This window comes from Pyrus communis, chromosome 14 (assembly GCF_963583255.1).
Source record: "Pyrus communis chromosome 14, drPyrComm1.1, whole genome shotgun sequence".
Classification (NCBI taxonomy): Eukaryota; Viridiplantae; Streptophyta; class Magnoliopsida; order Rosales; family Rosaceae; genus Pyrus; species Pyrus communis.
In genome coordinates, this window is record NC_084816.1 from 10,224,580 (window position 1) to 10,240,199 (window position 15,620).

General features: G+C 33.9%; 1 protein-coding gene across 1 annotated transcript; it reads left to right on the forward strand.

The window, feature by feature from the left end:
• The first annotated feature begins 13,052 nt into the window (after positions 1 to 13,052).
• LOC137714224 (uncharacterized) lies at positions 13,053 to 14,167 on the forward strand. The gene has a single exon (XM_068453487.1). It carries the CDS (start codon positions 13,144 to 13,146, stop codon positions 14,047 to 14,049), a length of 906 nt encoding a protein of 301 aa, XP_068309588.1. The 5' UTR covers positions 13,053 to 13,143; the 3' UTR covers positions 14,050 to 14,167.
• Positions 14,168 to 15,620: the final 1,453 nt, after the last annotated feature.

Here is a 15,620-nt window from a genome sequence, read left to right on the forward strand (position 1 = left end):
ATTTTGTTTTCTCTGGTAATTAGATTAACTTGTCTTTTTGGTCTGAATTATCTTTCTTAGACGCATGTTATCCATTGTTTTCTGTCATTTGTATTTGTTTCTTTGCATAAATCTATTATTAGTTGTTGGATCAGAGGTCATGCTAAACTTTCCTATTTTTAGAATCACTCCCGTGACACCTTTACTGCTATTTGCCGAGTAACAATCGATCATTCATTGCTTTTCTTGTTTCGCTTCGATCCTTAAATGATCATATAGCTCCTGTTGCAACTGTTTTTATTTGTGCATGCGGATGAGTTATATACCTGGAGATGAACTTTGATTTTAAAGCTAACGAGCCTAGATCTCAGTTAATTTTGCCAGTAAAATGTGTCAACAAGAATGTTAGGATTGAGTAATTTGCCTGATTGCCAGTTTGCCAATATGATTTGCTTCTTTTGACACAAATAGTTTGAGAGGTGAGCCTTGGTGGTAGAAGCTATATAAGTGACCAAAGTGTGATGAAACCTGAAAGAATTGAGACACAAAATTCAACTCTGCAGCGTACAATGACTACATAGGAAATGATAAACACACCCTTTTTAGCCTACCACATATTCCTGTTTAATCTTGTCTCCTGTTTTTGTTAGTGTTTTATTGAATCCAATAGTTAGAAATAAAAAGAAGTGTGTGAGAGAGATTAAAAATAGTGTGCGAAAATCACCTCTCGGCTAGCTAGTAGGTTTGGAAAATCAAATCTTCCCACGCATCATCTTCCACTTTGATGTAAAACAGCACATAGAGCTACCAAGCTGCTCCTACACAATCCTCTGTGATGCAAATGCAGAGTAGAAGAAGAGTGAACTGGATCGGCCCAATAGCATAGCCTCTTTTCAGTTGTGCTAAAACTTCTGCACACCTCTTGTTGCAGTTTATTCATGTTGCGTGTTTTATTTAGGATGTTGCTATCCATACATATTTTTTGTACCTTCTACACTCTCATCCCAAATTTTGATATTCAGATCAAATCAATCGAAGATGATTAAATGACAGAAATTAACAGGGTGTGTAGGAGGTAAAAAAATGTTGGATGGATAGCACCACCCTTTATTGATACCTTCTAGTCTCATTATACCACCCTCATAGACTCATCATGTTACCCCTATATACCCATCAATTTTTGAGATTAGTTAGTTCAGCAATTAGATGTTTCAGAATCATTAGAACATGTACATGGAGTTCACCTAGAGTTCATGAAATTAGAACTTAGAACCTCCTTCAACCGTTCAACGTAGAACGAGTTCATACCCAGAAACTAAATGGTAATTAGCAAGATGGATTATGATACACTATAATAACAATATGCGACAAGCATCGAGTGAGGTGATAATACTACACTATGATTAGAAGTGGTGAGCAAAAAGGCATGCAATTTCAACACCAAAACATTTAAACACATGTACACTTGAACATAAAAAAATAAAAAAAATAAAAAAAGGAACGGTTTGGTTAGCAACATATTCATATGGATTTTTATGTAAAAGTGTCCATAAGATTGACATAACTTTTTACTTTGATCCTTGAAATTTAACATCGATAAAAGTGGTTTTTGAGTTTGTTCACCGTCAATCATTTTGATCATTCTGTAAAAATTCTTCATTAAATAAAAATACATTGACAAAAATACTCTCAAATATAAAAATAGTAATACAAATGTGCCGACAAATGAAACTGATTATATTATATTTTCTGAAATATAATATTATTCTAATGATGCAGGAATTGAATGGGAATTTCAAAAGTCAGTTTTCCATTGTTAATCTTCATTTAACAAACTAAATGGACTTTTACCAACTTCCAAGAAGCAACAAATGCATCAGGTATTTAAGGTATCTAGAGAGACTAAATTTGTAAATTAAATTTACAAATTAAATGATATGTCACAAATAAAAATTAAGCACGTTAATCAACGCTTAGGTAATAATTGAATTATCAACTTCTATGTTATTTAGTTTACAAAATTTAATCTACAAATTTAATCTTCTTAACATTATCCTTAATCGGATGCTTACATGCAATATCTTTGACTTAATTGGCAGATGCAGATACAGTGCATTATTATTTCAGTCATATTAAAAAAAAAAACATAGACTAACTTGGAAGCCTAAGTTTTCACGTGGCTTTATATATATGATTAAGTAGTAGATGAGATGTCAAATTAAATTTGGTTGATAAATTAATTGCCCAAATATTCAACTATCCCACCGGTTGTGACTTGTGATTGTGAAAATACTTGGAGAGAAAGAAGATCGACAGGGGGAACTCGCTCTTATAGTTATTGTCATGCGTGGGAGAGGTTCACTGTGTTGGAAGGTTTCGGTGTCACTGAGAGTATTTCGTGTAGATGTAATTTTGTCATGTGATTTAGTCACACAATGAATGACATCGAAGATATATTCTTGTATAATTGTCTTGACTTACAATGTGCTTTGAGCACATAATAAATGAGGCACTCACATATTCACACGATGATATTGCGGTCTAGATCAAACTATAAGTGTTTTCCAATTTGTTGTACAAGTTAATTGAGTGGAGCCATTTCCTCCGAGTGTAGATTAGTTAATTTCTATGAGATGTTTTGGTTTGATCATTCAAGTAGTTGACTTTCATAGCCCAATGGTAGTGAATTTTAAGATTTGATTACTTAAAAAATTCTTTACCCACCTTCTCACTAATTTAAAGTTAGTTTTCCTCTATGAGTCTATGACTATGAACAATTTCCTCCCCTTGATTCCCAAACACTAATAAAACATATATATATATATATGTATATGTATGTATATATGTCACTTCATGATTCTTAGAAAAATTGTTAACATTACTTGTTAATTGAAAATGGATTTCATTTGGTAAAAACTCAACTTCAAGTTATGTAATTTGCCTCTTGTCAGCAATCATAACAACCAATATCATAGTGGGTAGTCGATACACATATTTACTAAATCCTAAATTGTATGAAAGTAGTGGATTGTCTAACTCATTGTATCTCATGTTTAAATACTCTCATTTTAATGTAAATTAATGTTAAATATCGCTTGTAATAACAATAAAAATTCTAAACGCATTCACGACAAGAAATTCTTTCTAACTTTAGAGAATTTTTCTTGAATTAAAAAAAAAATGAAAAAGGTATTTTCAAACTTATGTCATGAATGTGAATTGTAAATGAAGCACATCCAATCCTCATGCATGATGGATAAACAAAAAGGTATAACTAAAATAAGTTCCAAAGCTTGGTGTTTGTCGATGAACCTGAAAACACGATTAATTAGCACTCTTAAAAATCATTAGAGATGAAATTCAAGAAACCAATGTTCATTAGCGGTTGATCTCTATCTTGTCGGTGTAGAGCTATCTGTCTCTGTCTAATGTCCATTTCTCAACACACATGCCTGCTTTCACGCACACTCCACAATGTTATATTAAGAGAGGCAGAGAGCTTCTGATTTGATTATTAAGATAAAAAATTCTTGGCTGCCCATCATCAAAAACCCACGGAACACCACAATATTGATTGGGATCATTAGAAATTTTATGCACTTAAACAAAGGGGCAAACCCTAACCAATTTCTTTATTGGTTTATTATTATTTTTTTAATATAAGAGGCATCTCACCACAAATTGATAGCAGATTAATTTGTTTTTCTATATAGTTCTCGTTTCATATGAGGCGGTAGCGTACTTTTGATCCAGGGTCAAACAACACATCAAAGCAAAACTAGTGACCTAAAAAAATACGTCTGTAAGAGTTCAAATTCAAATTAGAGATTCCAAATTTTTGCTCGCTTTCTACTAGACTTAACCCGTTGGGGTTTCTTTGTTGTTTCATTAATTTCTCTTTCATTCCTCAATACCAAGTTACCAACCTAGGCCTGCACTTCCCTATAATATTGACACTATTTCACGTATTTCAGTTGAATGCACAATTGCAAATTGCAAATTGCAACGTGCATGACATAAGTAGCCTTCCAATTTCCAAACAATTGCCAAACTAGTATAATTTTAGGTAGACCCTCCTCAGAAAGAAGGGCCAAAAGTCCATGACCTCGTCAAGTGGTCTATCTTCTTCCAATATAAAAAATTGCCTAAATCTTCCTTTGAAAACAAGTGGTCCACATTCAAAACTCTGCAGATTTGGCAAATGTCATGAGAAATTATTCCACTCTATAGGATACTTTTCCTGAGAACTGTTTTCATCGTTGCTCACACGTTGCAGCCACTGATTTAGGTGTTCATGTTTGGAATTTTGGAGCCTTCGTGTATGGGAGAATATAAGATTTGGAATTTTGGAGCCTTCGTAGCCCTAGTGTACTTAGGAATACTTATCCTTCCACCAATGTTCTTAGAGCATCTCCAATGGAGATCAAAAAATAAATATCAAATGTTAATTTGATGGTTGATGTGTTAATGTCAAATTTTTTCTTTTTCCAATTGGTATGTTTTTTTGTTATAAATGATATTTGTAGGACTCTTTTTTTAAAAAGAAATCAATTAAAATAAAATTTCAAGATCTACAATTGGTGCATTAATGAGACATACACAATAAAATAATTAAAAATTATTTGACATCACATTTTCTCATATGTCAAATTTGACATATAAAAACTCATATGTCAATCCACATAGGATTGACATATCGGTTGCAACTTGTTGATACATTCAAATTTGATTACATGACATTCTACTTAAAATTTGACATCTCATTTGGAGATGGTCTTAGGTATGTAATATCTAGATAGCTCCATTAGACACATAAAATTAATACACTTGCTAACACATCTCTAAATATAAATCGATTTTACATACATGGTAGAGTCACTTCTATTAGAGATTGTGCTAGCGTGTGCGTTATACTGTGTCTCTAAATAGAACTAGTGTACAATACCCTTTAAAAAAAGAGTACCAGTACCCTTTATTCTGAACAATAATTTTGTAATCCATACACGTTCATGCATATATAATAGGCTATCTTAATAGTGCAACAGACGTCCACAACATAAACATTGTTATCTAGTAACAATGTTATTAATTAGAACCTCATCACTACTCTGTAGTCTTGGACTGCAAGCTTTGATGATCATAGTGTAACCTCATATTTTTTATGTATTTCATACGCTGAGTATTAAGGTCATGTTGTAACCAGTTAAACATGAAGGGAGCCAAAAAAATGAATAACGATGATTAACAATTCCATAATGTCCGCTAATAATTTTTTAATACAAATGGTACCGATTCTCTTTTTAAAAAAAGTCCGTACAATTTTCCTACTAGTATTGCTATATCAATATAATGAATGGTTTTTCATGAATGTGTTATTTGGTACTTATATCGTCAATTTGTTCCATATATTTGGGTTACTAAACGATATATGATTCAAATGATTTTGTGAAGATATGATCTCCAAACGATTCTTAAGAAATTGAATATATTGTTCCGATTACGAAAATTGTTTAATGAAGATACGTTATCCACAAAGAGTGAAGAAGAGATGAATACAAGTATTTTCCTTCTAATTGTTGTTTCTAATGTAAACTCAATGCAGTAAACTCTGGACCTGAAGCCGACAAAGTCACAAATCACACTATCATCACAGAAAATAGGAGTAGACGAACTATTTGAGATTAAATATTCCCATATTTAGTTCTTTCCTATTAAAGTCTCAAAAGTTTTCTTGTTGTGTGAAGGACCACTTTCTTTTTGTAGTTAGGCTTTATATTTGTCTGTTAAGCTTTTATAGGGTTTATCCTTCCCAGCCGAAAGGTTAGGCTGCTTAGGGGAAGCATTATTAAGAAAATATGTGTACAATTCTGTTCGAGAAATATATAGTTACAGGGCGACCTTTTTCTGGTCAAAACTCTATTTTCTGATACACTTTCGACCTGTACTTGATAACATTAGGTATATAACGGCTGCAAGTTTCATAACATTAGGTATATGACGGCTGCCTTTTGAATGTGCACATCATTATCTTAATTGTTCGTTTTCGATTATTTTTTATATTTCTCTGTAAAGGGTTCTGAAGAAGTCTGCAATTCCAGGTAATCTTCTGGTAAACTAATTAAGCAAAGTGAAGTTGTTAATTTGGTAATACGTAGATTATTAGTTAATGAATGACAGATCAAATCTATGTATATATTAGTCTATGAAACTTGGGGTGTCATACACTTTTGAAAAGATAATCTTCAGTATTGACAATGCAACTGCCTAACCAATTTGGTTGGCAGGATTTAATTTCCTCCATATTTACAATTGGTGAGAATGAATCTCATATTGATGGAATGAAGAATTTTGCATGGACTTATAAGGAGTTGAGTTACTCCCCATATTGCCAATTGATTTTATTGTGGAATCTCAACTTCATATGAGCAGGTTGTATTACGTGTGAAGTCCAACAACCATATGTATTCCAAGTCACACGATTTGTGTTGTCCATGTGTTTGGCTTGAAAATTCGTTACAAGTACGAGAATGTGTTTAGAATGAATGAATCACATTGTACAAAGAGTAGTGATACACTTATTACCTATTTGTACCATCATTTGACCATCTTTCTAATAGAGGTAGGGCTCACCAACACATGTGGGTCCTGTCTCTATAAGAGAGATGATACTAATAGATGGTAAAAATAACATTTTTGTTGTAATTATATGACTCCTTAATTAATCTGATACAATGTTTACAATATATCTAGGTTTGACAAAATTCACATGCGGAAAGAATTAAATTTCTATAATTATGAAGACGATTCCTAGAATAAGTAAATTTATTCTAACATTCCACCACCCGCACCCCCCTCCTCTTTCTCCCCCACCCACACGAGGAAAGATCACCATGACGAGGCTAATGGAGAGCCTTAGTAAGCAGGTTGATTAATAGAAGAAATGTACCAAATCCGATTACAACAAAAAATGTTATTTTTACCATCTATTAGTATCATCTCTCTTATAGAGACAAGACTCACATGTGTTGGTGAGCCCTACCTCTATTAGAGAGATGGTCAAATGATGGTACAAATAGGTAATAAGTGTATCACTACTCTTTGTACAATGTGATTCATTCATTCTAAACACATTCTCTTACTTGTAATGAATTTTCAAGCCAAACACATGGACAACACAAATCGTGTGACTTGGAATACATATGGCTGTTGGACTTCACACGTAATACAACCCGTTGGACTTGGAATACATATGGCTGTTGGACTTCACACGTAATACAATGTTTACAATATATCTAGGTTTGACAAAATTCACATGCGGAAAGAATTACATTTCTATAATTATGACGACGATTCCTAGAATAAGTAAATTTATTCTAACATTCCACCACCCCCCCCCCCCCTTCTCCCACCCACACGAGGAAAGAACACCATGACGAGGCTAATGGAGAGCTTTAGTAAGCAGGTTGATTAATAGAAGAAATGTACCAAACCCGATGACTCACAAGCACCATTTCTCACGAACAACTGATAATTAAGTTTAAATGACGAGTGCGAGCATGATGAACATGATTAGAAGCAAGATATTGGTACTAATGTTGTCACAATGAAGGAATACAGGAAAGGACAACCGAACCCTAGAGACGAAGTTAGATATTTTTATGGATGGAGGCATCTTCTAATAACAAAGTTACAAATTAAAAAGCTAAAGAATTTACTAAATAAAATACTTGTATATTAATCCATAAAATTTAATATATAACATATTACAATATCCCTCGATATGTTTCATGTTTTGAAAGCGTCTCTTTCTATGAAAATACTCAGGTTATCATTCATCCATTGATTTCTCTATCGATTCTTTAGAAATTTCATGGCCGAAATGCTCTTTCAACGTTGGCAGTAGGAACTGGAAGAGTTAATGATAATGTTACAAGCACAAGTAAACTAGTGAAATATCTTGCTAATTTCACAAGCATGTCCATTTTTTTACCAAAAAAAACTGAGTGGAGGCATCCTCCCCCTGGGCCCAGGATGTCTCCGTCGATGACCAAGTTCTTGTAGAAGATAACAAATCTATGTAGTTTCAGCACACACAAAGCAAGAGACTGGTACTCTAATTTAGCAGAATGGGAGGCCATTAGTTGCTTTTTGGAGCACCACGAGATGGGATTGGTGCCAAGATAAATTAAATGCCAAGATAAATTAAGGGGTATTGTTATCAACGTACTTCATTTTACCTCCCACATACTTTTTGTTAATTTATGTCATTTGATTGTCTTCAATTCATTCAATTCGATGATAAAAAATTGAAAAGGGTGTGTGGAAAATAAAAATGGTGTGGATAGCACCACCTTCAATTAAGTAGCCAGTGCTGAAGCGGCTAGTGTTACCCGCCAAATCAACATCTGAACAGACAATTATGCAAAAGCAAGCTTAGGAGCCAAAGTTAGGCCAAAATCCAAAGTACCTTTGATATAACTTAAAATCCATTTGGCAGCTATCATACGAGTAACATGAGGAGAAATTAATTGAGCACAATGTTGACAATAACCAGTACGAAGTTGTTTACAGACAATATATCAAATTTCTATATTTAAGATCTGGGGACTATGGATCAGGAGTACGCCTCCCGCTTGTACTAATAAGACTCATGAAGTTAAATATTCATATATATATATATATATATATAATGCCTCGTTAATTTGCACATATATTGAATTTTTCTCCGGTATGATTAATTATACTTTTTTACAATGCAAATTTACAATGCAAATTCAGTCGATATACATTAACACATTTGGAAATAAAACTCAACCCTTTTCCTAGCTTTTCTTTTAAAAGAACCATATTCTTAACTTAAACAATAACTATGATTAATATGAAGAATGATTAGATTTGATAGCCTCACAAATTACAATATACAATCCCTCAAACTTATCTAACAAGGTAACAGTATTTCTCTATGATGTTTATGTGTGTAATTAACACGATAATATGATAACATAACAGCTGCATAGCTAATACCTGCATAATCAAAATCTAATAATCCTATAAGCCTTAATCTCAAAGTTTAAATAATAGCTGGTTCTTTTGCTCTAAAACCTTTAGTGCTACTTTAATAGATATCAGTATATCAACAAATTCTGGAGCCTACAAATAATCACAAGGAAGGGACACAGGAGGAGCTGCTCACGCACCCATAAATAGGGTTCATGTGATGGGTTCCCATTAATTTAATGTTCCTAATCCCACTTTCCAACCAGCAACCACATGATATTTTTCATATATTAAAGGATGTAATGTATATATACAAAACTTGTATAAAATAGTCACAGATGATTGCTCTTTCATTTCTCTTCTATCTAACAGTAACAGCTATAGTTTATGAGATTTGAATCTAAGGTATTTTCAGACAAAATCAAGACTGAATAACGGTAGACCAAATATACATTAAGAAATGGAGAAAAAAAAAAAAAAATAGGGGAAACTTTATAGCTCATTGCATAAACACATTATGCCTTGCTTTTAATTATAGGTCATGTGTTGGGAGCAGGAGTTGGTGGTTCTACAGACTGAATTTATTTTGTGGGTCTACACTCATTGTCATAAATTCATAATAATCCTAATGCATGCCCATAGCACCTTTAGTAAAATCAAAATAGCTAAATAAATAGACTCGGAGAAATAACATATTCCCTCCACATAATATATCTACCAAGGTATTGATCAATTCTTCTTCTTAAAATATAATAAAATAATTACATTAACTTCATCTAAATGATAGGAGAAGATTCGAATTAAATTTAGGCGGCAAAGCACAATGCTATGCTGACAATTTAGCTAAATCCAAGCCTCCTTACTATAGAATTTTCTAGGGGTGGTTTAGTATGGTATCCCAAATTGAAAATGGGATCTCGAATTCCAAATCGAAAATTTTCAGGATGAGAATTTGAAGACCAATCCCAAACCAAAATTTCGGTATTCCCAATTTTCAAGATTTCTGAAATATTTTCGGTATTTCGGGATGGTTTGGTGTTCCCAAATTTCATACAAATTGAAATTGCAACCATTCATACCAAGTTAAATTAACATGAAAATAAAATAAGATAAGTAACAAACCCAAAAGCAAAAAAATAAGTTACAAACCTAATATGTTCGAAAACTAACAATACAATTTTTTGATTTTGTGTTGAAGAAATAGGCACATTTGTGGGAGGTTCGTACCGGCATATGTGGCAATAAAGGGCTATGGTTACTGCCTGTAGACCACACTAATTATATTGCTACAATTAGTTAGCAACATTTCAAATGTATAATAATAATAATATATATATATATATATAATATTTATTTTCGGTTTGGTATGGGATTACTGAAGAATTGAGTAGATAATACCAAATCCCATACCAAAATTTTGGGATCGGTTCGATATTTCATCTTGAAAATTCAGGAATTTTGATTTGGAATTTTTTAAATTTGGGATCGGAATTCTTTTTGGTGTGGTTCGGAATTTTCGGGAATTTTTTTCCAACCCTAGGACTTTCTTGGTTATTTGTTTTGTGTCCAGTTTGTCCAATTTGATATTTTAATTTAAGATGAGTTTGTTTCAACTTATGCAAGAAGATATTTCTAGTGGAAATATTTATCTATCTATACATCTATATACTATTATAAAGAGAAGGCTCCTTGTCAACTATTTTGACAATTTGTCCTTTGTACTCTCCGGGCTACTTCTTTTTTCTTCATTTTTTATATATATTTTTAACAAAAAGTATGTAGTGAATTGTCTTAGTAGTTAATCTTTCTTTTCAACTAAGTGTGTTCTAGTTTCAAACCCTGCCTCTCTCTTTAGTATCACTTATGATTAACAAATAAAAAAAAATCCTCCAACAAAAATATTTCAAATTCCATTGGGTTTAATAATTAATTTAAAAAGTTGTCTAAATACCTTTTTGCACAATGAAATTTTTTTCTTATAGTAGGACCTACTCCAAAGAAAGATCCCTTCTATAATTCTCAAAGGCACAAGGCTTAACCAAGGCCTAAGAGGGGGTTTCGAAATAGTTTTCAACCAACAATAAACGCACCTCGATTATAACCTCATTATCTCAAGGCAGACATCCTCGTTCTTTGAGTCACTAGACCACCAGGGAAGCGCCGAACAAGCTCTCCAAGATTAAGGTTTTGAGGATGTTGATCGCCTAAATGTTAATGGGGATGTCCTAGAAGTCGTTGCCAATCAGCCAAGCTGTCAACAAAGGTGATTTCAATCCAGGTTCAATTTGGTGAAGGTTGTCGAAGTGTGTAAAGATGGATGTATTGAGATTTTTTTTAGAGAATAGACAAGGAATGAGGTAGAAGAATGTGGATTGGTATCGAAGGTGATTGTAGGACTGGGTTTTTGGGTTCACAACTTTTTATTAACTATTAAATTATTAAAACAATTTGTATTTTTTTTAATTTAATTAAACTTGTGTGATCCATTTATGTGTCACATCAGCACATAACATAATTTTTGATAGAATTGTGACGGAAGGACTACATTGATTTGGGATACTTACTTGCGGGACTACATTGATCGATTTTCAATTTTAGGGACCACTTCGATGTCACAGGCCAATTTCAGGGATCATTTTGATGTTGTGGGTCAATTTCAAAAACCATTTGTGTGAAAAAAAAAGAAAAAAGATTTATGAGATCCATTTATGTCCCACATCAGCGCTTAACGGAGTTTTTAACATACTTGTGGCGGAAGGACCACATTAATTTGCAATACCTATTTTTAGGGACTACATTGATTGATTTTCAATTTTAGGGACCATTTTGATGGTAAGGGTCAATTTTAGGGACCATTTGTGATAAAAACCCATTTATAAATTAGAGAACGTGAAAATATAGTTGGCTATTGCCTGACTCCTAACATGCAAGTAGCGATTCCGTTTTACATGATTACGTAACATCATTTCACCATACAAATATCATAATTCAAACCGATTATATTCTCTCCCATTATATGAAGATCATATTTAGAAAATTTCATTTGATTTGAAGACCGTTTACTCATCCATTTCAATCAAACAAGCCATACAAATATCATAATTCAAACCGTTTATATTCCCTCTCATTATATGAAGATCATATTTAGAAAATTTCATTTGATTTGAAGATCGTTTACTCATCCATTTTAATCAAACAAGTTGACCGTTAAGCATGAGGATATTACTTGTATTTATAACTGTCAATTTGTTCAATGCATATGGATGACTAAATAGTCTTGTATTAAATACTTGAATATTAACATTTGTACTATGAAACAGTACTATGTGTAATCATGTAAAGCGAAATTGCTATTTAGAAGATCCAATGTTAGGAGAGATCTTTTAATGTGTTTGGAACACGGAGTGGTACGCCATATTATTACACAGTAGGGAATTTTTTTTTTCAAGTGCCCCTCCACAAGTTAATAACATACAAATGTATATACCTAGTATTCTAGACACATGTTAAGAGTCAAGTATTATCCATCATAATTAATTGTCTTTTGCCTTTTTCTCACCTTTTTTTTTTTTTTTTTTTTGGTGAAGAAAATGGTACCAGTCTGAACCAGGTCGCTGTTTTTACAGAAAGTTCTCCTCAAAAGGATTTTTTACAAGCGGATGATTTTTTTTTCACATCAATTTTTCAATCACAAAACCCAATGGAAAGAATTAAAAGCAGCCATGATCCTGCCACAAATAGTGATGGTACCTGACACTCCTTTGTTAGCCTTTCCTTTCATTTTTCTTTTGAATCTTTTGTCTCGTTTGAACTGGCAAAGCAGCCAAACAAGGCAAGCTTGAAGGTTTTCTGTCTTAACCTTCTACCTCTTTCCTTTCTCATAAGATGCAGTTTTTAAAAGGTACTAAATTCATTTCTCTTCCTTCCTTACCTTCCTCTCATTCTCAGCCTCTCAAGTTTTTCCCATTTGCAAAATTCTAACACGCAAACACAGTTCGAATAGCGAAACCAAACCAGACAGATCCATTTCTCCAAACCCTTTAGATTCCCCCACCCCCCAATATCTCTCTATCTCTCTCTCTCTCTCTCTCTCTCTCTCTCTCTCAAGTAGTGACTGCTGCAGGGTTTTATTTCTTGGCTTAGAAACTTAGAATTGTTGTTTACACAATGAGAGACAAAGTTGCTTGTTTCAATGAAAATGCAGTAAATGTGTCTCATCCTTCATGTTCTAGGTATGAAAACACTGCTTGTGTTTCTCCAAACTTAACTCCTTCAGTCCAAAATGCAGTCTCATGCTTCTACAAAATCACTCTCTCCTCCACTCAAAAGCAGCTTTTGATCACAGTCTCCTGGTGCAAAAACCACTACGCACAAGGCTTGACCATTAAGCTTTCTGACGATCCCTCAGCAGCATCCTTCAAGTTGAACACGAATTCGCGTATCTTCAGAAAGAAGAAAGGCACCAAAGTCATCGAATCTGATAATTTGAAGACAGAAATCTTTTGGGATCTCTCTAGAGCAAAGTATGATGTTATTGGTCCTGAACCGGTTGAGGGTTTTTACATTTTGGTCATGATTGATTCAGAAATAGGCCTAGTTCTTGGTGACATGGCCGGAGAAGCTGTAAGCAAGAAGTTCAAGACCAGTGGTGTTGCGAAAGCCTCTCTTGTTTCGAGGCAAGAGCATTGTTCCGGAAATGCTCTTTATTCCACCAGAGCTCAATTCAGTGACACAGGCATTGAACATGACATTTTGATAAAATATAGTGGGGAAAATGAAGGCTTAAAACATCCGGTTTTATCCGTTTGCATCGATAAAAAGACGGTCATTCGAGTGAAGAGGCTGCAGTGGAATTTTAGAGGGAATCAGACAATTTTTGTTGATGGGTTGCTTGTTGATCTGATGTGGGATGTTCATAACTGGTTCTTCAATCCTTCATCAAGGTATGCAGTGTTCATGTTCAGAACAAGACGTGGGACGGATAGCAGATTGTGGTTGGAAGAGAAGATGGTGCACAAGGAGGACGACAAAGTTGAATTCTCCTTGTTGATGTATGCCTGTAAGATCTCATAAATCATAATATTGTTGTAGTAACATTTAGAATAGGAATGTAATTGTGTAAATCCTAGTAGATATAGGAATGTATCTTATATTCTTATTAGGAGTTGATTACCTATTAAATGTTGTAATCTTAAAGGGAATGGTTTTTACCTATCCTATTAGTATAAATAAAGGCATAATGGGTGAATTCAACACACCTCACAATTAAATCAATATTTCTTCTCTCTAAGTGTAGCCGGCCCCCCCTCTCTCTAAACCCTAGATTGTTCAATCAAATAGGCCTACAACACGTTATAAGCTCGCTCTTACCAGAAGTTGAGGAATTGACGTATCGTAGGAGGCAATCTTCCACAAAAAATCAAAGCCTTCGTTTTTTGCTAATCAGGTATGCTTAAAATAAAAGAAGATATTTGAAATGTCCACGAAGCATGAAAACATTCCCCATGATGCATGAACCCCTCTATATTTATATTTTCCTTACGATATATATATATATATATATATATATATATATATATTGTATATGTTCATATATTTGTTTCATGCATCGCACAATTAAATTGTTATGTGGAATATGTGAGTCAATGTATAAAATTAATTAGAAGCATATATAGGGTCTCCTAAACCCTAGGGGATTTAGAAAAAAAAAAGAAAGGGAATTGGACATGGTATAGCACACCCACCGCACCATCATTGTGGAAGCGGCAACCAGGTCTCGGCCTAGAATTAACCTCGGCAGGGCCTGAAGCCCCGAGCCCAATCGCTGCCTTGACCTGCAACCATCCAATCCAGCGCAGTTGGCTGGGATTTTTCGCACGGCCCACACCAGCTAGCCTACAAGGCTGGGCTTAGGCTTCGTGCGCCCAAACCCACAGGCCAGCTTTTGCTGGACTTGACCTGTGCCCCCCGTCGGCCCAGACATGAAACCCAGCTGCGGCTAGGGTTTCTCCCACCCCTCGTGGCCTGCAGTCCACTCCCGAGGCCCTTTTAGGGCCCTGCCCATTACTCAAGGCACCTAACCAGAGCCCAATTATTTTTGGGGCTATGTTTTCAACCCGATAATATTATTTTAATATTATTTTGCTTCTACAATCAACCCCGTATGACTCAATTTATCGAATTAATTAAAAGTGACCTGCAATCCATTAATCTGATAATGAATCCAAAATTATTGACCTCAAGATCACTTTTGGACATTAGCCATTCAATAAATTATTCTTTATACTTTGAATTGTAACATATTGTCGTAGTAGCTCTCACACTTGAGTTCCCGAAGAACCTCAAATCCACTATATTTAAATTAGTATATTGCATTATGTGTTTCTTGCAAGAACCTCTCATTATGAACTAATTGTTCAAAAAATTAAATTGAACCTATAGTTTCAAATTTAGTGCCTTTGAAACTCGAAGTTTTCATTCAAAACATATCATATGAAACCTGTAGTTTTCATGCATAAATTAAACTAATACATGTCTATATAACCTGTATGTTCTACTATATATGTCTATGGCTTACCATATGACTAATCATGTTTTTTTTCCCTCCGTTTTAGGGACATGTTGAACTTGAACAAGCTTGATTT

Excerpts from the sequence above, each read along its gene's own strand:
- LOC137714224 (XM_068453487.1), top strand. The coding sequence starts at position 13,144 with ATGAGAGACAAAGTTGCTTGTTTCAATGAAAATGCAGTAAATGTGTCT.